We start from the raw sequence: 24,765 nt of genomic DNA on the forward strand, positions 1-24,765 counted from the left end.
TGTGTGTGTGTGTATTCTCATAAATGTATTCATTAAGTCTGTTACAGTAGTCATACAATAGTCATATGAAATAGTTCATCAACTCTTCTCAGTCTGTATATTAATTTACTCCTTTAATTTACTTTCATCCAAAAAATAACAGTGGTATGTCTTTCATTCCTAAGAAAGTCTGAATTCTGGGATGTTTTCTGAACATTTTTAATGAAGCTGTATTTAGGTGTATGAAATTAAATCCAATGTACAAAAAAATGTAGTAATTTTGCTCATTTGAATGGATATAACGGCTCAATACTGATTATTTGCAAGATCCAAATTGGTTGGATTCGTTTGTTAGGCCTTGAAGACAAGCGCGTCCAATCTTGACAAAAAGGTGTTTCCGAGGGGGATGAGGAGGAAGCCCTTTCTACACCCGCTGTGTGTGAGAGCTTGATAAGAAAGCGAAGCGGGTTCGTTTAGGAAGGGCTTTGGACTGATAAGAAAGTGTCCCCAAACACTTTCACGTGACTATATGAAATATATAATTATTGTGTAAATGCGTGTGTAACGTGTGTGTAAAGTATATGTCTGAAATGCGTGTGTAACATGTACCGAGCGTCTGGTGAATTTATGATATCCCTGCGGAAAATCCAGCATGGGAAAGACGGAGCCCATGAGTCATCACCACCCGCTTTATTATATTTTTGCACATGCAGTTATGGCAGCAGAAGGAGCCAGATGACGACTGTTAGGAAGGAATGTTTGTGTGAGGAGGAAAATGGTTCTCTTGGTTTTCACAAACTGAATGCTGTTTTCTGCAACGAATCGATCAAGACAAGACAAGGTGCTTAACAATGTAAGATGGATCATGAGCACTTAACAAGAAATAAAGCAACTTCAGTTCAAAAAAGTAACACACACAGAAACTGGATACTGCTGTTACACACAAGACTGCACTTCCTCCTCGAGTGTGTGTGTGTGTAGTAACTGTCAGCAGTAAATGTAAAATGTGTGGGTGTGTTTTGTGGTTATGTCGTTTGATCTGTCGAACTCTAATCTCTCGCCACAATGCAGATGTAAAAACTGGATTATTTCAGACTTTTCCAAATATTCAGCATCCATATTAAATATTCAGTAGCGGCACGTACTGTACGAACATTAAATTGATGTTGATTTCTCTTCCTTTTCTGACCCTGTCCTGCTACCTTTTGTAAGCAGAAGCTGGACATGATAATAATCCTGCTGGGAGTGACCAGGACCCAGGATCAGGGGCACCAGCACCCGCTGTCTAAGCCCAGTGGTTCCTGCAGAATTTCAAGCGAGGAGAAGGAGAAGAACCTGTCATCACCATATTTGTCTTTTTTGATTAATATAAAAGTGTGTCCGTGGGAAGCAGGCGCTGCTGAAGCTGCGGTTTCACTTCACCTGCTGAGGATCAGGAAGTATGAAACAGCAACGCTGGGAGAAAGTGGAGAGGGAAAGTGAACTCAGAAGAACTGCCGGACCACTGGTGACGCCAGAATTGTCACCAGTGGATGTTAATATAGCCTGGACCTTTATCTCTTGTTCTACCTACTTCACTGTGTGGTATGGGAGACCCCAATAATCGCTGGGGTTCCCTTGGGAAAGTGAAAGTGAAGTGATTGTGAAAAGGGGTGTACCCCCTGCTATAGCCCATCTGAGAATAAATAGGAAAAAAAGTATAAAGGTACAAAATAGTAAAAAGAAAATATAAATAAACAATTCAAGTATTACTAATAATCCAATTTAAACAATACAGTTCAGTTTCCAGTTGCATCCAGATGAGGTAGGTAGGTGCAATGTTACGCCTCCGTAAATCTTTGAAAATCGCATCAGTTAAAACACTCCGTGTGGAACAATGATACTGGTGCTGCGCAGCTCTGCACTGCGTAGCTCCACGGGAGCAATACAATAATAGATGGACTTTGCTGACGAATTAAATGAAGCCTCGAGAATTTTCCTAAAAAAAATTTTGTAATCGAATCATTCAAATTATTCGAATAATCGTTTCAGTCATAGTCCCCACACGCTGCTCTCCGGGCGCCTGTCATGGTGCCCACCGTCACCAAGGGTGATGGTTAAATACAGAGGACACGTTTCACCGTGCGCTGTACGATGACAATCACTTCACTTTCACTGATCTCGAGTCTGTTACGGTGTCCTGTTACGGTGTCCTGGTGATGACGACCTGTCCTTTTCCTACCACCGTTAAAACGATGCTCCAGTGTAAAAGGGGGCTCTGGTCCCCCATCTGTCCTGTTGCCGTCACGTTGATGTGACAGTGTTCGTGTTGGGCCTTGGTGCTTGTCTGTTTGGTTTTATGTTTTGATTAATTTGGCGTTATTTGATTCATAGTTCATATATATATATATATATATATATATATATATATGTGTGTGTGTGTGTGTGTGTGTGTGTATATATATAATTGTTTATATTTATTAAACATATTGAATAACATAGTTTTTTTGTGCTATGAACAATATTCTCCTCTGATTTCTAGAAATGTAGGAATGCACAAGAATAATTCAAGCAGGTTCTTTATTGAAAACATACTCAAATAATTACAAAATGCACAAAAGTACATCTATATTTAAAAAAAACTCACTTTCTCAGTATAATGTTGCAGGATCAAATCATATGAAACTGAGCAGAGTAACACATCATAAATAACAATATAAATTATATTATTCTTCAATAGGAAAATTTTCAGTCCTTGCTGTTGAGCCATCTACTGTCCACAGGGTGGCGCCATTCGATTGTATTTTACAGCAGGCACGCTCATGGACTCCAGCTTCAGTGTTTGGAGATATGACACCAGTCAGAAGAATATAAATTTTTTTTCCCATGCACAGAACTTTAAAAAAAAAGTGTGAGCTGCAGGTGAGGAGATCTCAGTCTGAAGAAGACCATGCCAAGCAGAAGAGCACCAGCACTGACTACACAGCGTCTTAGTTTCTCTGAGCATGCTCTTCACTGACAAGTTTGAGCCTTATCAGGGCTCTTAGTTAGTAAACTCAATATTCTATTGAAATCGAACGAGAATTGCTGGTGTCTTCCTCTTGTAAGTCGCTTTGGATAAAAGCGTCTGTAAAGTAAAGTAAAGTAAAGTAGTTTCCGCTCTGCCCTTACCAACTACTCACTACTTCCTGTCTGACTAGGTGTGTGTGTGTGTGTGTGTGTGTGCCGACTGTAAAACCGCATCTCAGGGTCACATGACTGGTGCAGCTTCCACGTTGAGCTGCAGGAAGTGGAGGAGCCACCCAGCTTCAGTGCTGACCTGATACACGAGTAAAGCAGCCAGCTGGATGGAGTGAGGAAGATGATGAGTGGGGTGATGAAGGCTGAGAACGAGAGGAGTCACCGATCAGGTGTGTGTGTGATGTGACTGGCTGGTTATGTGTATGGTGGAGAGGAGGAACTCACCAGAAGATGTTGATGTTTCTCTCACACCCTGCTTCCTAATTCTGGACAGTTTAAACATTGGTGTCTAATGAAATGTCATCTCTGTTTAGAGAGGTCAGAGGTCAGACTAGAGAGGTCTCCACCCGACCTGCGGATCGTCCTATTGGGCCGCAAAGGAGCTGGCAAGAGCGCCGCAGGAAGCACCATTCTGGGCGCAGCTGGGGGGTTGGACAGCAGCAGATCAACAGAGGAGTGTGTGAAGAGGAAGGCGGACGTGGCCGGCTGGCGGGTGACGGTGGTGGACACGCCCGGCTGGGAGTGGTACTACTCGGCCAACGGCACGCCCGCCTGGGTGAGCCGGGAGACGGCACGCAGCGTCCTGATGTGCCCGCCCGGGCCGCACGCCATCCTGATCGTGCTGCGCTCGTCTACCTCTGTCACTGAGGACCACCACCGGCAGATTGAGGAGCATGTGGGCATGCTGGGAGAGGGGGCGTGGCACCATGTGATGCTACTGTTCACACGAGGGGATGAGATGGGAGCCACCAGCCTGGAGCAGAGGATCCGCAATGGTAGCGGGGCCTTGCGGAAGCTTCTTCAGAAGTGTGGAAATCGCTACCATGTGATAGAGAGCCGGCGGAAGGTAGATGATGGAACCCAGGTAAAGGATCTGCTGGGTAAACTGGAGAGGATGGTGGAGATGCTGGGTGGGCGGCACTATGAGACAGTCCCCGTCCTGCTGGGCCTGGAGGTCGATAAGAGGAGGAGGGCGAGGGACAGAAGGAAAAAGCAGAGACAGATGGAGACACAGACACAGCGGAGCAGCATTCGTGGACTTCTCACCTGTGAGTATTAGAGGTGTAAACCTTCACTGGTCTCACTATTCCATTATGATAATCAAAGCCTCCATTATCGATGCATCATGATGCATCCCATACATTTTTCTACATTACTACACATGATGTTTTCAAATATGTGCAATGTTGAGATAAGAGTGTAACATTTTCTTGTCGTCAATTTCCACCCAAATCCAGACAAACAGTAAACACAGGCTAGCGCTTAACAGCGACAAACGCTAAAAAGCAACAAACGTTTAACAGCGACAAACGTTAAACAGCGACAAACGTTAAAAAGCGACAAATGTTTAACAGCAACAAACGCTAAAAAGCGTCTAACGTTTTACAGCGACAAACGTTAAAAAGCGACAAACGTTTAACAGCGACAAACGCTAAAAAGCGACAAACGTTTAACAGCGACAAACGTTAAAAAGCGACAAACGTTTAACAGCGACAAACGTTAAAAAGCGACAAACGTTTAACAGCGACAAACGTTAAAAAGCTGCAAACATTAAAAAGCGGCAAACATTTAACAGCGACAAACGCTAAAAAGCGACAAACGTTTAACAGCGACAAACGTTAAAAAGCGACAAACGTTTAACAGCGACAAACGTTAAAAAGCGACAAACGTTTAACAGCGACAAACGTTAAAAAGCGACAAACGTTTAACAGCGACAAACGTTAAAAAGCTGCAAACATTAAAAAGCGGCAAACATTTAACAGCGACAAACGCTAAAAAGCGACAAACGTTTAACAGCGACAAACGTTAAAAAGCGACAAACGTTAAAAAGCGACAAATGTTTAACAGCGACAAACGTTAAAAAGCGGCAAACATTTAACAGCGACAAACGTTAAAAAGCGACAAACGTTTAACAGCGACAAACGCTAAAAAGTGACAAACATTTAACAGCGACAAACGTTAAAAAGCTGCAAACATTAAAAAGCGCCAAACATTTAACAGCGACAAACGTTAAAAAGCAACAAACGTTTAACAGTGACAAACGCTAAAAAGCGACAAACGTTTAACAGCGTCAAACGTTAAAAAGCGACAAACATTTAACAGCGACAAACGCTAAAAAGCGACAAACGTTTAACAGCGACAAACGGTAAAAAGCGGCAAACATTTAACAGCGACAAACGTTTAACAGCAACAAACGTTTAACAGCGGCAAACGTTTAACAGCGACAATCGTTTAGAAAAAAAAAAAAGAAAGTGAAGTGATTGTCACATGTGATACACAGCAGCACAGCACACGATGCACACAGTGAAATTTGTCCTCTGCATTTAACCCATCACCCTGAGTGAGCACCATGACAGGCGCCCGGGGAGCAGTGTGTGGGGACGGTGCTTTGCTCAGTGGCACCTTGGCAGATCGGGAATCGAACCTGCAACCTTCTGATTACAGGACCGTTTCCTTAACCGCTAGGCCACCACTGCGACAATCGTTTAACAGCGACAATCGTTACAAAGTGGCAAACGTTTAACAGCGACAAACGTTACAAAGTGGCAAACATTTAACAGCGACAAACGTTAACAGCGACAAACGTTTAACAGCAACAAACGTTACAAAGTGGCAAACATTTAACAGTGACAAACATTAAAAAGCGACAAATGTAAAAAAGCGACAAACGTTTAACAGCAACAAACGTTAAAAAGCGACAAACGTTTAACAGCATCAAACGTTAAAAACCGACAAACGTTTAACAGCGACAAACGTTAAAAAGCAAGAAACGTTTAACAGCGACAAACGTTAAAAAGCGGCAAACGTTTAACAGCGACAAATGTTTAACAGCGACAAACGTTAAAAAGCGGCAAACGTTTAACAGCGACAAATGTTTAACAGCGACAAACGTTAAAAAGCGAGAAACATTTAACAGCGACAAACGTTAAAAAGCGACAAATGTTTAACAGCGACAAACATTACAAAGCGGCAAACGTTTAACGGCGACAAATGTTTAACAGCGACAAACGTTAAAAAGCGACAAACGTTAAAAAGCGGCAAACATTTAACAGCAACAAACGTTAAAAAGCGACAAACGTTTAACAGCGACAAACGGTAAAAAGCGGCAAAAGTTTAACAGCGACAAACGTTAAAAAGCGACAAACGTTTAACAGCAACAAATGTTAAAAAGCGACAAACGTTTAACAGCAACAAACGTTAAAAAGCGACAAACGTTTAACAGCGACAAACGGTAAAAAGCGGCAAACATTTAACAGCGACAAACGGTAAAAAGCGGCAAAAGTTTAACAGCGACAAACGTTAAAAAGCGACAAACGTTTAACAGCAACAAATGTTAAAAAGCGACAAACGTTTAACAGCAACAAACGTTAAAAAGCGACAAACGTTTAACAGTGACAAACGCTAAAAAGCGATTAACATTTACCAGTGACAAACGTTAAAAAGCGGCAAACGTTTAACAGCGACAAATGTTTAACAGCGACAAACGTTAAAAAGTGGCAAACGTTTAACAGCGACAAATGTTTAACAGCGACAAACGTTAAAAAGCGAGAAACATTTAACAGCGACAAACGTTAAAAAGCGACAAATGTTTAACAGCGACAAACATTACAAAGCGGCAAACGTTTAACAGCGACAAATGTTTAACAGCGACAAACGTTAAAAAGCGACAAACGTTAAAAAGCGGCAAACATTTAACAGCAACAAACGTTAAAAAGCGACAAACGTTTAACAGCGACAAACGGTAAAAGGCGGCAAACATTTAACAGCGACAAACGGTAAAAAGCGGCAAAAGTTTAACAGCGACAAACGTTAAAAAGCGACAAACGTTTAACAGCAACAAATGTTTAAAAAGCGACAAACGTTTAACAGCAACAAACGTTAAAAAGCGACAAACGTTTAACAGTGACAAACGCTAAAAAGCGACAAACATTTACCAGTGACAAACGTTAAAAAGCGGCAAACGTTTAACAGCGACAAATGTTTAACAGCAACAAACGTTTAACAGCGGCAAACGTTTAACAGCGACAATCATTTAACAGCGACAATCGTTTAACAGCGACAATCGTTACAAAGTAGCAAACGTTTAACAGCGACAAACATTACAAAGCGGCAAACGTTTAACAGCGACAAACGTTAAAAAGCGAGAAACGTTTAACAGGGACAAACGTTAAAAAGCGACAAACGTTTAACAGCGACAAACGTTAAAAAGCGAGAAATGTTTAACAGCGACAAACGGTAAAAAGCGGCAAACATTTAACAGCGACAAATGTTAAAAAGCGACAAACGTTTAACAGCGACAAAGGGTAAAAAGCGGCAAACATTTAACAGTGACAAAAGGTAAAAAGCGGCAAAAGTTTAACAGCGACAAACGTTAAAAAGCGACAAACATTTAACAGCGACAAACGTTAAAAAGCGACAAACATTTAACAGCGACAAACGTTAAAAAGCGACAAACGTTTAACGGCGACAAACGTTAAAAAGCGGCAAACGTTTAACAGCGACAAATGTTTAACAGCGACAAACGTTAAAAAGCGAGAAACGTTTAACAGCGACAAACGTTAAAAAGCGATAAACATTTAACAGCGACAAACGTTAAAAAGCGACAAACGTTTAACAGTGACAAACGTTAAAAAGCGGCAAACGTTTAACAGCGACAAATGTTTAACAGCGACAAACGTTAAAAAGCGAGAAACGTTTAACAGCGACAAACGTTAAAAAGCGGCAAACGTTTAACAGCGACAAACGTTAAAAACGGCAAACGTTTAACAGCGACAAATGTTTAACAGCAACAAGTGACAAACGTTTAACAGCGGCAAATGTTTAACAGCGACAAACGTTAAAAAGCGAGAAACATTTAACAGGGACAAACGTTAAAAATCGAGAAACGTTTAACAGCGACAAACGTTAAAAAGCGACAAAACTTTTAACAGCGACAAACGTTAAAAAGCGACAAACGGTAAAAAGCGGCAAACATTTAACAGTGACAAATAGTAAAACAAACGTTTAACAGCGACAATTGTTTAACAGCGACAAACGTTTAACAGCGACAATCGTTTAACAGCGACAAACATTTAACAGTGACAAACGTTATAAAGTGGCAAACGTTGAACAGCAACAAACCGTAAAAAGCGGCAAACGTTTAACAGCGACAATCGTTTAACAGCGACAAACATTTAACAGTGACAAACGTTACAAAGTGGCAAACATTTAACAGCGACAAACGTTTAACAGCAACAAACGTTTAACAGCAACAAACGTTTAACAGCGACAATCGTTTAACAGCGACAAACGTTAAAAAGCGAGAAACGTTTAACAGCGACAAACGTTAAAAAGTGGCAAACGTTTAACAGCGACAAACGTTAAAAACGGCAAACGTTTAACAGCGACAAATGTTTAACAGCAACAAGTGACAAACGTTTAACAGCGGCAAATGTTTAACAGCGACAAACGTTAAAAAGCGAGAAACGTTTAACAGGGACAAACGTTAAAAATCGAGAAACGTTTAACAGCGACAAACGTTAAAAAGCGACAAAACTTTTAACAGCGACAAACGTTAAAAAGCGACAAACGGTAAAAAGCGGCAAACATTTAACAGTGACAAATAGTAAAAAGCGGCAAAAGTTTAACAGCGACAAAGGTTAAAAAGCGACAAACATTTAACAGCGACAAACGTTAAAAAGCGAGAAACGTTTAACAGCGACAAACGTTAAAAAGCGGCAAACGTTTAACAGCGACAAATGTTTAACAGCGACAAACGTTAAAAAGCAAGAAACGTTTAACAGCGACAAACGTTAAAAAGCGGCAAACGTTTAACAGCGACAAACGTTAAAAACGGCAAACGTTTAACAGCGACAAATGTTTAACAGCAACAAGTGACAAACGTTTAACAGCGGCAAATGTTTAACAGCGACAAACGTTAAAAAGCGAGAAACGTTTAACAGGGACAAACGTTAAAAATCGAGAAACGTTTAACAGCGACAAACGTTAAAAAGCGACAAAACTTTTAACAGCGACAAACGTTAAAAAGCGACAAACGTTATAAAGTGGCAAACGTTGAACAGCAACAAACCGTAAAAAGCGGCAAACGTTTAACAGCGACAATCGTTTAACAGCGACAAACATTTAACAGTGACAAACGTTACAAAGTGGCAAACATTTAACAGCGACAAACGTTTAACAGCAACAAACGTTTAACAGCAACAAACGTTTAACAGCGACAATCGTTTAACAGCGACAAACGTTAAAAAGCGAGAAACGTTTAACAGCGACAAACGTTAAAAAGTGGCAAACGTTTAACAGCGACAAACGTTAAAAACGGCAAACGTTTAACAGCGACAAATGTTTAACAGCAACAAGTGACAAACGTTTAACAGCGGCAAATGTTTAACAGCGACAAACGTTAAAAAGCGAGAAACGTTTAACAGGGACAAACGTTAAAAATCGAGAAACGTTTAACAGCGACAAACGTTAAAAAGCGACAAAACTTTGAACAGCGACAAACGTTAAAAAGCGACAAACGGTAAAAAGCGGCAAACATTTAACAGTGACAAATAGTAAAAAGCGGCAAAAGTTTAACAGCGACAAAGGTTAAAAAGCGACAAACATTTAACAGCGACAAACGTTAAAAAGCGAGAAACGTTTAACAGCGACAAACGCTAAAAAGCGGCAAACGTTTAACAGCGACAAATGTTTAACAGCGACAAACGTTAAAAAGCAAGAAACGTTTAACAGCGACAAACGTTAAAAAGCGGCAAACGTTTAACAGCGACAAACGTTAAAAACGGCAAACGTTTAACAGCGACAAATGTTTAACAGCAACAAGTGACAAACGTTTAACAGCGGCAAATGTTTAACAGCGACAAACGTTAAAAAGCGAGAAACGTTTAACAGGGACAAACGTTAAAAATCGAGAAACGTTTAACAGCGACAAACGTTAAAAAGCGACAAAACTTTTAACAGCGACAAACGTTAAAAAGCGACAAACGGTAAAAAGCGGCAAACATTTAACAGTGACAAATAGTAAAAAGCGGCAAAAGTTTAACAGCGACAAAGGTTAAAAAGCGACAAACATTTAACAGCGACAAACGTTAAAAAGCGAGAAACGTTTAACAGCGACAAACGTTAAAAAGCGGCAAACGTTTAACAGCGACAAATGTTTAACAGCGACAAACGTTAAAAAGCAAGAAACGTTTAACAGTGACAAACGCTAAAAAGCGGCAAATGTTTAACAGCGACAAACGTTAAAAAACGGCAAACGTTTAACAGCGACAAATGTTTAACAGTGGCAAATGTTTAACAGCAACAAGCGACAAACGTTTAACAGCGACAATTGTTTAACAGCGACAAACGTTTAACAGCGACAATCGTTTAACAGGGACAAACATTTATCAGTGACAAACGTTATAAAGTGGCAAACGTTGAACAGCAACAAACTGTAAAAAGCGGCAAACGTTTAACAGCGACAATCGTTTAACAGCGACAAACATTTAACAGTGACAAACGTTACAAAGTGGCAAACATTTAACAGCGACAAACGTTTAACAGCAACAAACGTTTAACAGCGGCAAACGTTTAACAGTGACAATCGTTTAACAGCGACAATCGTTTAACAGCGACAATCGTTACAAAGTGGCAAACATTTAACAGCGACAAACGTTACAAAGTGGCAAACATTTAACAGCAACAAACGTTTAACAGCAACAAACGTTTAACAGCGACAATCGTTTAACAGCGACAATCGTTACAAAGTGGCAAACATTTAACAGCGACAAACATTACAAAGTGGCAAACGTTTAACAGTGACAAACGTTAAAAAGTGGCTAACGTTTAACAGCGACAAACGTTTAACAGCGACAAACGTTTAACAGCGACAACGTTTACAGTGAAGATGACCGTAACCGTAACCTGTATAAGTTTCTTTATTTTAACCCAATTCTGTATATTATTCTGCATATGAAAAGTTGAGAATTTATACGAGACGTGCAGAAGTTTTTCATGGTACGGTTGAGAATGAAACGTGTCCCTTTGCAGGCGATTTGTCCGAGGATCTGGACGAGCGACAGCCCGTCTCCCGCTGTCCCCGCCGTCTCCCCGAACTCCGCCTGCTTCTCCTGGGAGAGAGAGAGACGGGAAAGAGCTCAGCAGCCAACACCATCCTGGGCGGAGCCCCAGTCTTCCCGACCGGGAGGGCCACGGAGGAGTGCGCCAGGCAGCAGGCCGAGGTTTCTGGACGGCAGGTGACCGTGGTGGACGTTCCTGGCTGGGAAGGAGGGCCTGAAGGTCAAACTCCGGAAAGGGTCAAGCGGGGAGATTTGGGGCAGCGTCTGGCTCTGCCCACCAGGCCCACATGCCATCCTTCTGACCCTCCGAGTGGACGTGGCCATCAGCGGCGCGGTGACGGGCCACCTGCAGGAACATCTGAAACTCCTGGGCGGGGGGGCATGGAGGCACACGTTGCTCCTGCTCACGCACGGAGACAAACTTCGACAAGGGGTCACCGCTGAGCAACACGTGCAAGGGGGTGGACGAGAGCTCCAGGAGCTGATGGAGCGGTGCGGGAACCGTTACCACGTCATCAGCAATGTCCATCCGGACACAAAGAGCAGAGACCCCGGCCAGGTGCTGACCCTGCTGGAGAAAGTAGAGAAGCTGGTGGCAGGGAACAGGTGTGAGGCCTTTTCTCCTCTGCTACAGGAGATCCACCATCTGGGGAAAACCAAGAATGAACGGTTTAACCAGAAGCTGAGGGACCTGGGAGACAAAGTCCAGCGACAGGAAACAGAGCTGAAGAAGCTGAGGGAGAGGGAGGTGAGGAGCCTGCGTTGGTTCTTTGACAGGAAGAAGGAGAAAAGGAAGCTGGCTGGAGCCGTGGAGACAGGAAGGGAGGAAGTGAAGGATAAAGGCGGGGAGGACAGGAGAAGCATGATGAGCGAGCTGGAAGAACGGATGAAGTGGCTGACTGATGACAAAGAGAAGGAGATCCAGGACCTGACTGTGGAGAATGACAGGATGGTGGAAGCAATCAATAGAATATTCCAAGAGAAAGAGGAGGCCATAGTGGAGATGGAGGAGAAGAGCAGGGAAATAGAGGACCTGCGAGAAAAAATGGATGAACAGCAAGTGAAAATTCTCCAACTTGAGTGCATGAATTTGGGGATGGAGAGAAAAATGAAGGAGATGGATGTGGAAAAAAAAGCTCTGATGAAAACCATCAAGGACACGCAAAGACAGATGAAGGAAGCGAAAGAAAGGTACGACAACGAGGCGTTACAACAACAGCAGGAGACGGATAAAACGTTAAAGGAGGCAGAGAACAGAATAAAGAGGTGTACTGAAGAAAAGGAAGATGAATTGCAGGAATTGAGACGCTGGAGTGAAACGAAGGTCGAGGAACAAGAGAACAGACAGAAAGAGCTGGACAGACAAAGAGTGGACGAAATAAATAAATTAACCCGGATCGGTGAAATGAGAGACGCTGAGCTGGAACGGCTGCGGAGGGACATTCGCAGCAGAGACACGGAGATTGAACAGGAGAGGAAAAGGTCTGCGGACGGCCTGGAGGCCATCAGAAGGCTGGAACATCAACTCCGCGAGAAAGAGGTAGCGTTGGCAGAGATGCAACGTTCACGCGAGGAGCAGGAAGAGAAAGCAGGAGGAGACCTGAGACACCAGTACCTGGAAAAAGAGAGGGAGGCCGACGAGTTGAGAAGGACAGTAGAACAGATTCAGAAAGAGCTGAGGGAGCTTCGAGATGAGGACATGGAGGCACAGAAACAGAGAGCTGCACAGGAGCTCCTCAGATCTGATCTTCAGATGCTACTAAAAGAAAATGAATGGATGCAAGTTCAATATGAGGAGAAAATCGAACAAATGCAAAAGGAGACAGCGTCAATTTTAGAAACCAAAGAAAAGGCAATCGTCCAGCTCCTGGAAAAAAGAGACGATCTTCTCAAAACGTTGACAGATGAGACAGAGAAGCTGATTAACTTACAGGACGAAAAGCGGCTGATGGAGGTGGAGCTGACTCATCTGAAGCGGAGATGTGAAGAATACAAAGAGGCCCACATGGACAGAGAGGTGGAGTTTGGACAGCTGCTGCACCAAAGCCAGGACATGATGCAGGTGAAGGAACAACAGTTCCTGGGGATGGAGCAGGTCCTCGTCCAGCTGAAACAGGTCAATCACACACAAAACATGGAACTAGAAAAAGCAAAAGAGAAGAGCGACAGAATGGAGAAGCAGATAGAAGAATCCAGGGAATATTATGAAGAGAAGCTGAAGGAGAAAGAAGCAGAGGAGAACTTGCAGGGAGCTGAGAGAGAAGAGCGTGTAAGTAGGAGAGAGCAAGAAGTAACGATGGCTGAGCTGGAGATAGAAAAACAGACGAAAGAGCTGCAGAGAAGAGAAATGGGGATACAGGAAAAAGAGAAGGATCTGAGAAAGGAAGAACAAGATTTGGAAAAGCGGGTGTCTGAGCTAGAAACTGGATTTATGGACAAGGAGAAGCAAGAGCAAAGTCTAATGGAAAAGGAACTGGAGATAAAACACCGAACACACAAGTTGGAAAAAATGGAAAATCAATTAAGAAACATGGAGGAAAAAGTGACAGAAAATGTCAAAAAAGAACAGCAGCTGGATAAGAAGAATCAAGAAATCAACCTCAGAGAGCAACATATAAAAAAAAGAGAGATGGAACTCAAAGAAAATACCCACAAACTACAACAGAAGAAAGAACAACTGGAAACTGAAGAGGAGAACCTGAGGAAGATCCAAAAAGAGTTGGGTGCCCAGAAAGTGACGCTGGAAGAACAACTACAGAAAACAAGTAATGAATTGCAGAGAAAGCAGGAGGAACTAAAGAGTCAGGAACAAGAACTGGAGAAGAAAAAACTTGAGCTTCTGCACAGCCAGCAGGAGATAGAAAGGCGAGAAGAAACACTAGAAGTTGGTCATCAAGAAGTCAAGAAACAAAGACAAGACCTCAAAAGAAGTGAAGAAGATTTGGAAAGGAGAAAATCTGAGCTGCAGGAATTGGAGCAAGGACTAAAGAACCGTGAAGAAAACCATCTTAGTTCATTACAAGATCTGGAAGAGAGACAGAAGCAAATCAAGAACTATGAGAACCGGCTTGGAAAAAAAGAAGACAAGTTGGTCAGTTTAGAAAAAGTGTTAACCTGCAGGGAAAGGGACCTGGAGAATAAATACCATGATCTGAAGAGAAAGGAACAAGACGTAGAAGAACATGCTCTGCAAATGAAGAAAAATAGAGCAGAAATGGAAGAAAAGGAGCAGACATTTAATAGACGTGAACAGGATCTAGAGACGTGGCATTTTGAACTAAAGACCACACAAGAAGAACTAGAGAGCCACAAGATAAACCTACATCAGTTTGAACATGAACTCGCTGAAAGGGATCAGGAGATGAAAGAAAAAGAATTACTACAGAAGGATCTTATCCTCAGAAAGCTGCAACTGGAGAGAAAGGAACGAGATATGGAAGGTCTACGTCTGAATTTAGAAAAAAGGGAGGGTGAACTTTTAAGAAGGGAGCGGCAACAGGAGGAAAAGGCCCAAGAACTGGAAACCAGACAGCAGAACTTGGAGTCAGCCCACCAACAACTGAAAACATCATCTGAGAAAGCTCAACAGGAAGCCGAGCAAATGAAAGTAAAGCTGAAGAGGAGGGAAGAAGGGGTTCGTGAATTGGAAAATGAGCTTCACAAAAAGCAGCAAGAACTTCAAAGCGAAGAAAAACTTTTGGAATATTCTAAAGTTGAACTTCAGCATAGAAGACAGGACTTTCTGGCAGGTGAAAATGAGCTAAAAAGAATGGTAGATGACCTGAGCAGAAGAGAGGACAAATTGGAAAAGAAGAAAATGGACTTGGGAAAAATAGAAAACAGGATAAAACAGGAAGAAATTCACAGCAGCGCTTTACAAGACTTGGAATTCAACAAAGTGTTTCTAGACCGAGAGCAAACTCTAAAAGAAAAAGAAGAAGAGCTGTGGACCCTGGAACAAAAGTTAATCAGAAGAGAACATTACATTGCTGAAAAGGAACAAGACCTTCAGAACAGATTCCATGACTATGAGGGGTGGGAAACGGAGATGAAGATAAAAGAAGGAGAACTTGAGAAACTTCAAAAGTTAAATCAACATGCAGAACAGATGGAGAACATTGATCTTGGAGAAGATCAAGAGATGGAGAGACAACATCGGAAATCAGACAATACAGGAGAGCTGCAACAGAAGATAAATCAACAGCTCAGCCTGAAAGAGCAAGATGTGAAACCACTGAGTGAAAAATTAAGAAACAAAGAGAGCAAAGAACAGGACAAAAATGATACAAATGTTCTCCAGACAGAGAGACAGGAACTGGCAACCAGAGAGGGAAGTCATGTTGAGAAGCACATGGACCAAGAGCTGCAGACAAGAGAAGAAGAGTTAAAGCAGAATGACAGGAAGGACGTTTTCAGAAAGTTCCCTGAGAGGCAAGAAGAAGCACTCGCGCTGGGTGGAGCAAAGCTCCAGAAAAATGTAAAAGACCTGAACATAGGAGAAGATGTGGAAAGAGGTTTCAGAAGACAAGATAAAGTCTTGAAAATTCAGGAGGTAGAAAAGGATGAAAAGATGAAGTGTGGAGACCTGGGTTATGTCAATTTTCCGCAAATTACAGGAGATGAAGAATTGATGTGTTTAAGCAATGAGCTGGCACTTGCTGAAGAAGAACCTGAAATAAGGAAATTCGAGCTGGAAAAGTGTGAAAAGTTTCAAATACGGCAACAAATGCTGCCAAACTGTGAAGAAACCAAGAAGAAACAAAACGAGCAGGAACGAATTCGTGCTGGCATGCTAGCAAAAACGCAGCAAGTTCTGGATGGTCATGATGCTGGAAGAGAAAAGCGTGGAAATGACGATCTGGAACAATATCTGACGGAACAAGAGATTCAACCAGAAGTAATTAACCAGGAGACAATTACAGGAGAACTTCAGGAAACCAATCAGAAAGAAAAGCACACTCAGCACCACATTACGAGCAAAAAGCAGATGGACAACAAAGAAGAGGAAGTGAAGCATCGAGAAGAACGCCTGGAAAAGAAGGCGAGGGAGCTGGAAGAGTGGGAGAAATACTTGTACAACTGGGAGCTTTGCATGGTCAACTGGCAGCAAGATCCAGTGAAGAGAAGCATTGAACTGGAAAAAGTGGACAAAGAGCTCAACCACACAGAGGAACATCTAGAACATATGTTAAGGAGGTGGACAGAGACAGAGGAGGCAGGCTCGATGATGGCCAGAAGAGAAAGAGGCAGAACTTACCAGGACCAGTCTTACAGCAACATGGTTTCACATCTTGAGAACCTACAGATGAATCCACAGAACATCAATCACATGTATCAAGAGGTTGGGGTTGCAAGCCTGGCGTGGGACCAGAAGACAGAACCTCAGTCTAATGTCATAATAGAAGAATTATCCAAATCTGTGATATCAACTCCTGAAGCACCAGTGAAGCTTTGCCCTGCATACCGTCACTTAGAAACCGAAGCTGAGATGAGGAGGTCTCCAGAAGAAGAGGAAGAAGCAGAAATGACAGAGGAAGAACATTTTTATGAACCGTCTTTTCCTTGTGAAGATACGTCCAGCCCTGAGCTGAGGCTGGTCTTACTGGGGGAGGCGTGGTGTCCTCGCAGTGTCCTCTGCAGGAAGTCCTGGCCATGCCAGGTGGCAGGAAGGAAATTGACCGTGATGGAGCCCGCTGGGCTGAAGTGGCGCTGGGGCCAAGATGGTGGCATGGTGCTTCAGTGCGTCTCCCGGTGCCCTCCAGGCCCTCACGTGTTCCTGCTAGTTATACCCTCGTATCTCACCTTCACCTCACAGTTCCGCAGGGCAGTAGAGTCCTCCATGAAGGTTCTTGGTGATAAGGCATGGCAGCACACCATTGTGGTCTTCACGTGGGGAGAGACCCTGAGCGAAAGCATGGACCAGCGCGTCCTGAGGAACGGGGACCTCCAGTGGCTCCTGGCAAAGTGTGGAGGCCGATACCACATCCTGAACAACAGCGAGCAGCCAACAGAGTCCCAGGTGACCCAGCTGGTGGAGCGGGTGGAGCAGATAGTGGCTGGAAACGGTGGACATTATTACGTCCAACCTTGAGGAAAGAACGTGGAATGTCCATCACACGTTCTCATCTGAGAAGTTTCTTCTTGGTAGAAACGGTCGTTTCCCCGGTAACCACCAGAGGGAGGACTCACATCACGTCTGAAGTGTTGCTCTGTTGTCTGCATTATGCAATAAAGAAGAAGCATGTGTAGATACTTGAAGCCTCGTTATTTCTGGTGTGAATGTTAGCGCCGATTTAGCTTCATGCTGGAGAAGACGAGTCTGGACGGGCGGAGACTTCCACTGGCGATTACGTGGCGGGAGTGAGTGGTGTCTCCGCGGGGGTCCAGTCGGGCTCTGACAGGTGAATGAGGACTTCCCCACGGGGGTCTCTCACGGCCTCTTACATTCAGCAACGTGCTGAAATAAAGCCGCCTTTCGTGATTGTGCGCAATCAGCCGTAATTGGAGGGGCGGGCGTGGCCGCCGCCATTATGTGTGGCGAGGGGTTGTCCCAGCTTGGTTTTGTGTGGAGCGTTTGTCCTCTCCGGCAGGAGGCCCATTTCACCGTCATTACGAACAGAAAAGGGACGGGCCGGTTCCGCGCCGAGACGGAATTTGGCCAAAACATGTAATTGGTGCGAATATAAACAGACGGTCGGTAGAAGACGCGTCCCGCCTTTCATGCCCTCTGACTGGGACACGGAAGCTTAAAAAAGCATTTCAACATGCAGCGGTTTTAAATAGAGATTTTTATATGCTATAAATACTTGATATAGATTATTATATATTATAAGAACCCATCCACACACATCCGTACGTCGGCCTTATTGGCCCTCATTTGAATAATGGCTTCGTCCAAGGACCGAAGAACGTTACTGCTGCTGAAATAATTGAATGTGATGCGTAAAATTCCTGCTGTTGATGGATTTATGGGGACTTCGGTTCTAGAGAGGTTGCGTAAAGGTCGCATGGTCCCACGGTGGAGGGACTTATTAGAGCTGATGGACCATGAGGAGCCGCGGAACTCCAATAACCTTCCTGTACGCGCACGCACACCTTGGGCCGATCCGTGGTTGACCTGGACGAGGAGCTCTGCACACGTGTCCATTAGCGGCGTCTCAGCGGAGCTCGTCCCTGGTCTGGGTTCAGGCCGGGCTCGTGGTGTGTGGGGTGTGTAAATGTTGAATGCGTGGCCACTCTAGTCCTCACCCTTCCAAATGTCAGCGCGTTTAATGCCTGGAAGGTGGGAATGTGGCATGAAGGAGAGATGGTACGATCCATAATGGATTGGACATGTTTTATGGAAAAGCCTGCTCCGCCTGTCGTGTTTCGGAGAAGAATGAGGTTCCTTCACGTTGTGTTCTGTTAAAAGCTGATCTCGCCCTGGTTCTGGGCATTTTAGGATCAGAGCAGGCTTACGGATCTCTAGTCAGTGGCTGAGAACCGGGTGAAATCTGACTAAAGGCCAAGCGACACTACATTACCCAGAAGCACTCGCTACCCGCTGTGGGTTCCCGTGGATTTCGCCCTTCCCTCGCCGTGCCATTCCTGCTACTTTCCTGATGAAGGAGATGGTGGCTGACAGGTTGGCCGTGTCACCAGGTTCTGGCGCTGGCATCACCACACACTGTGATAATGGGCATCTTCTGGCTGAACGCGCACAGTGGGCCCTGACCAAATCCGGGAATGTAGCTAATGAGGAGCGTCCCCGGGGCCTGCAGCCGTTTCATTGGCTGTGGTGGCGTGAAGGGGGAGGTCCTAGATCATCGGGCTGGCGCAAAACTCCATACTCACTCTGAATCATCTTTTATAAATCCAATCATATTTAAGAATATAGAATATGAAATTTAAGAAACGCCTTTTCTCATCCTGGACTGAAGAGGGCGCCTGTTCAGAATTCCGTATTCTGTAAAAGTGCCACTCTGTGTATCTTCACATCCTGATTCGGGCCTGGAAAGCCCCTGTCATGTTACAAATGTTCTGGAAGCATCTCTCCAGCGTCATTTAGCCATGATTTGTTTGTCTTGCCGGGGAAGTTAGAAGTTAGAGCGTACACTCTCTCTCTCTCTCTCTCTCCCATGGTGAGTTCAGGGGGAGGTCAGGTGATCGTGGGAGTTACACAACGTAAGGCATGCGTGACACCCGCTGGTCCCAGGTGAGGTGGCTCCACATCTCACGCATGTCTACACTAACTGGCAGAGATGGAGGGGGTCACTTCTAACTTCATCTCCTTCAGTTCAGTTCAGAAGGAACCAGGACCTTCTCCCCTCACCCTCCTGTTCATCAATCAAATGATTGACTGACTGCCACATGAGCGTCAAACAGAGCAGTCTGTGGTGTGGAACGTAACGGAATTTAAAGGTAACACACTCACCTCTGAACCAGAAGACCCAGGTTCGAACCCCACTTACTACCATCCTGTCCCTGAGCAGGACACTTAACCCTGAGTGTCTCCAGGGGGGGACTGTCCCTGTAACTACTGATTGTGGATCAGTAGTTACAGTGGCGTAAATGGAGGTTGTGGTCAGGTGGTGGTCAGAGATGTTGGGAGATGCACGACGGCACCAATACTTTTACGTCATTTCCTGTCGCACTTCTCCCAATGGCCAGTCGGGGGTGAAAGGTCATGTAGATTGAGCCAATCACTAGTCAGGAGTGTCACCAGGCGAGAGTCCGTCCTCTTTGCGGGACACGGCGCATCAGACACTGATCGGTGAACACAACACACACGTCTGGCGCCGTCTGACACCTCGCCGCCGCGCTCCAGCCGCCTTCATCTCCGTTACCTGCATCAAACTTTCATGCTTCTGCAGAGTGTGTGAGCGCTGGCCCCCGTTTCAGAGTCGGAATGAAACATTGATTGCGTGTCCGTGTGTGTGTCAGGATGAATGTTGGTGAGTCGTGGTGTTTCTGATGGAACTGATTGATTGATTGATTAGTTCTGAGCCTGAGATGGTGACCTTTAAGAAGACGACATGATTGAAATTTGAACAAAGACAGAAGGGCGGGCAGAGTGTGTGTGTGTGTGTGTGTGTGTGTGTGTGTGTGCTGGGTGGGTGGATGGGGGGGGCGTGGACGGAGCGCTCTGATTGGCTCACGGCCTCCCGTGACTGCGCGCCCCATCGCGTGTCTGTTTGGATTTGTTCTGTTGGAAGTATCGGTGGCGCGTACGCACACGCTCGCTCCACTGAGGGTCAGCCGGGGTCACGGCATGAAAAAAGCCGCTTCTCCTCGCGTGAAAACGGGCTAATTACACGCGGGCACCGCGATACGCCGCCGCGAAGCTGGATCCATTACTGCCGTTTTCTTCACAGAGGGGTCACGGGGTCACGTCCCATCTGATGAGGCTCCACGTCGGCCGCTGTTGCCATGGCAATGGCCGTGAACCGGGGACCCGCCTCGTTTCTGACGGCGGCTGGCCCGGGGCTCGTGGGCCCACCTGGTCACACCTCCGCCTCTCCGCCGAACGGTGACGCAGGACGCCCCGCGGGCTGGGATGTTTCGGCAGGAGGAGGGAAGATGCAACATGCCCCATGACCCCGGGATGACCTAATTGTGTCCACGTCACGTGCGCCCCCGGAGATTCCGCTACACGAGACCTGCGGCACGATGAGAGACTTTTAAAAGAGACACACACACACGAGCCGCGTACCGCCATCTTCTACAACCAAATGAAAGGCTTTGACGGTAATTTGGCTCGGCGTAGCAGCACGTCTGTGCGTAAACACGGGATTTACGGGCAGGGGAAGGAGAGGAAAACTGATTAGAATGTAATATACTATTAGAAATTAATGAGATATTTTTACTTGTGAGTTCAGATCACTGAGAGCTTGGTGGTGAATCCGAATCGAAATGATTTCTTCGATCGTGTAGACGTTGGACAGGAGGCTGGCTTTAGGACCCAGAGAGGCGAGCTCCCTCCCCGCGCGCGGTGCATTCACGGTTCAGGGGCCACGTGGCGTTAACGCGATGCGACTGGAGAACCTTTACGGCAACGAACAGCAGCGTGGTATCAGGCAGGGCTGACCGAGCCGTGAACCGGAGCCTGAACACGGAGCAAATTAGCATCAACGGAAATAGCCGCGCATGCTCGGGCGCGTCCTCCTTCCTGGGGACGGTCTCTGGCCACCGGTACCGGTACCGGACTGTGTCCCAGGGGAGGTTGCTCAGGGTGGCTCTGGAATCCTGGAGATCCAGGATGTCACCACGGTGTGACTACAGGTTGGAACCCCGCGGGGGCCACAGATATGAACAGGCTGAAATCAACACAATGAAGCAGGAACACACATTTTGACCCAGTAATGATCCTGTGTGTGTGTGTGTGTGTGTGTGTGTGCTGTCTGGGTGTGAGGAGGTGCACGGAGCCACATGTGAAGCGCAAACATCCTGAAATATTCATGATGGGCCACGAGGCCCTTGGCTCATCTGGAGCACGCTTGGAAGTGCTTTTAATGCGGTGCCAACCATTGGCTAACAAGCGCGCTGCTCTCGCTCCAGCATTTTTCCCTGACTCCTCTCCTTATTAAACTCACATGTCACATGACCCGCTTTCCATAAATGCCAGGCTGAAGACCAGGTCTCTTTTATTCGTGGTCAAAGCGTCTGAGCATTAATAGAAAGAGCGAGTGACACAGGTTTTGGTGATCGGTCCAGACCAGAAAGGGGGTGTCACAGCTTTGCAGCCAGTGCCGCCACTCCTCGAGTGCCCACTTGAACGCCAGCAGCTCACGGTCCCCCACCCCGTAACTTCCGTGAGAAGAAGCACCGCGAGGAGAGAGGACAGTGAAGGATCTGGGTGTTGAAGGACAGGAGCGGTGGTGAAACGACGGCACAGGGACTTGAAGGCCTGAATGGCCTCTGTGGTCAGGTGAAACGGGCGTGTCGAAGGCTTGGTGAGAGCAGTAAGGGGTGCTGCGACTGTCCTGTAGCCACGGATGAAGCAGCTGTTTCAGCGTCGTGGGTAGGGGCCACGCTGCCACTGCTTCCAGCTTCTTGGGCTCCGTGGCCACACCCAGGGGCGAGATGGTAAAACCCAGGAACGTGGTGGAGCGCTGGTGGAAGACGCATTTTTCCAACTTACAGTACAGTCTCTTCAGGACTGCTCTCACGTGTCGGATGTGGGATTCCAGGGTGGGCGAGGTAGGCATACACCCACCCACCGTCCCAGCATGTCCTGGAGAGCATCGTTAATGAACTGCTGAAAGAGGGGATGACCAGGGACTCGAAGTGGCCAGTGGGGTGATGAAGACTGTCTTCCACTCGTCGCCCTCTCGGACGCGGATGAGGTTATAGGCAGAGCGTAGATCCAGCTTGGTGACATACTTCGCGTCGAGGGCGGTGTTAGTCAGGGGCAAGGGTGTTCGGTTTTTGAAGGTGATTTTGTTGAGGCCACGATAGTCCAGGCAGGGTCTCAGACCACCATCCTTCTTGGCAACAAACTGTCATGATCCGGTCCAAAAGGGGTTACTCCGGTCCGGGATCCGGACGAGTTTCACTGTGTAATGTCCCCTAATCGTTTTCACCTGTCAAATGTATAAAGCTGCCCTGTTTGTTTCTGTTCGCCGTCAGGTCTTTGATGTTATGTTCCATGTTCACCAGTGTCTTTGGATGTCTCCCCTGTCCTGTTCTTCACAAATTAAACCCTGGTTTCGTGATGTCATGCAATTGCGTCCTTCCTTCCTCATCTCGTCACCTATTCGTCCTCTTCTCCGTGCACCTGCTTTCTCATGCCAACATGGTTGTGACAGGTTGCAGGTCCAGATCTGAGACTAAACCCCTGTTGCATGTCCTGATTGGACATTAAACCCCGTTACAGGTCCTGATCAGAGATTAAACACCCTGTTACCGGTCCTGATCTGAGACTAAACCCCTGTTGCATGTCCTGATTGGACATTAAACCCCGTTACAGGTCCTGATCAGAGATTAAACACCCTGTTACCGGTCCTGATCTGATACTAAACCCCTGTTGCAGGTCCTGATATGATAGTAAACCTTGGTTGCAGGTCCTGATCTGAGACTAAACCCCCTGTAACAGGTCCTGATCTGAGATAAAACCCCCTGTTACAGGTCTGTATGCGTTTGTGTGTGTGTGTCTGTGTGTGTCTCATTTGTAGCCTGGTCTCCTGAAGGTAGTTTGATCTCTACTGAATTTTCTGAATTCATGCTGCTTCTCCAAGTAAGTGAACTTTCATGACACAAAGTTCCTAGTTCTCTCTGTGTAAACAGGAGCCACTGAACCAACCCAGGGCCCAGGGCCATTTAGGGATCAAGAAGTGTCACCCATCCTTACTTATTATCCATAAACACTTCATATCAGGTTCCGGCTGATGGAGCCCGTCCTGGGATTTTGGGTGCAGGGTGGGGTCCTCAAACACACCCATACTCACTCACCATAGTCATAAATTCCCCTTGTGCCTTTGGACGGCAGGAGGAAACTGGAGAACCTGGAGGAGACCTGGACCAAGAGACCTCTACAACCCACTCAAGGTTGTAGAATTTTTAACCAGAGTTACAAATTTTTGGATTCTATACAAATTCTACCGGAGAGATTTTACAGGCGCAGGAGGACCCGTACTCTGAAAGGCGTGGTCATGAGGGAACTTACCAATGTTTTCACACTTGTGTAAGGCTCCAAAGCTTTGCACCTCCTCTTAACACCTCCATTACGTGATTGGTGCAGACACACACACACCCTTCCTCCTGTCCGGATTTATAGAAACTGGGGGCGGAGCTGCAGGGTGGGGATTTTGTGGTAAGTACAGTGTTAAAACTCTGATCTGACTGGACCTCCACAGGACATTCAGATCTCTGCATAGAACCGGTCCAATAAGAGAGGGCGAGGCGAGATCCTGCATCCGTCTCACTGTGTGTGTGTGTGCAGAGGGCGAGGGAGCGAGAGAGAGAGAGAGAAGCGATGAAAATGACTGGGAGAGAGCAAGTTATGAGGCCCCTTGTGTCCAGGGGCGTGTCTAGACGTTTTTTTTTTGGGGGGGGGTGGCACAGTCAGAACGCACTAGCACTAAATAGGGGGTGGGCCTCAGTGCAGCCAGAAGGCTGCCTTTTTATTACTAGCTCGAATATACTTGTATTAACGGGCGGGGCCACCTCGTTGGGAAGTTACGTATCATTACTATTATTACATCTCCTACTTAATATACTTACCTAAGCAGGAACATATTATGTAAATGTGGGCTTGATCATTGCATATAAAGACTCACTAGTATGAGTTTCTGGCGCCATCCATCCATTAGCATTGGCATAGACACAGAGAAGAATGGAGGTGGGCGTGGTTAGACCCATGCAACTTCAGCATTTATAGCAGCAGTGGTGTACAGCAGTGACCAATTATTATCACGTTTTCCATATTATGTTATGTTACAGTCGTATTCCATTAAATACATTTTTCACTCACAACACCCCATAATGACAACAACAAATTTATTAAAAATAAAAAAACAGAGAAATCTCG

At 45.6% G+C, this 24,765-nt stretch overlaps 1 protein-coding gene across 1 annotated transcript; it reads left to right on the forward strand.

The window, feature by feature from the left end:
* Positions 1-3,238: 3,238 nt before the first annotated feature.
* LOC114782603 (trichohyalin-like) lies at positions 3,239-17,506 on the forward strand. Its single transcript, XM_028968464.1, is given in 4 exon segments — positions 3,239-3,368; positions 3,513-4,247; positions 11,230-11,504; positions 11,506-17,506. Coding segments are annotated over 4 exon segments (6,903 nt in total). The 5' UTR covers positions 3,239-3,319; the 3' UTR covers positions 17,350-17,506.
* Positions 17,507-24,765: the final 7,259 nt, after the last annotated feature.

The sequence above is a fragment of the Denticeps clupeoides genome, unplaced genomic scaffold (assembly GCF_900700375.1).
Source record: "Denticeps clupeoides unplaced genomic scaffold, fDenClu1.1, whole genome shotgun sequence".
Classification (NCBI taxonomy): Eukaryota; Metazoa; Chordata; class Actinopteri; order Clupeiformes; family Denticipitidae; genus Denticeps; species Denticeps clupeoides.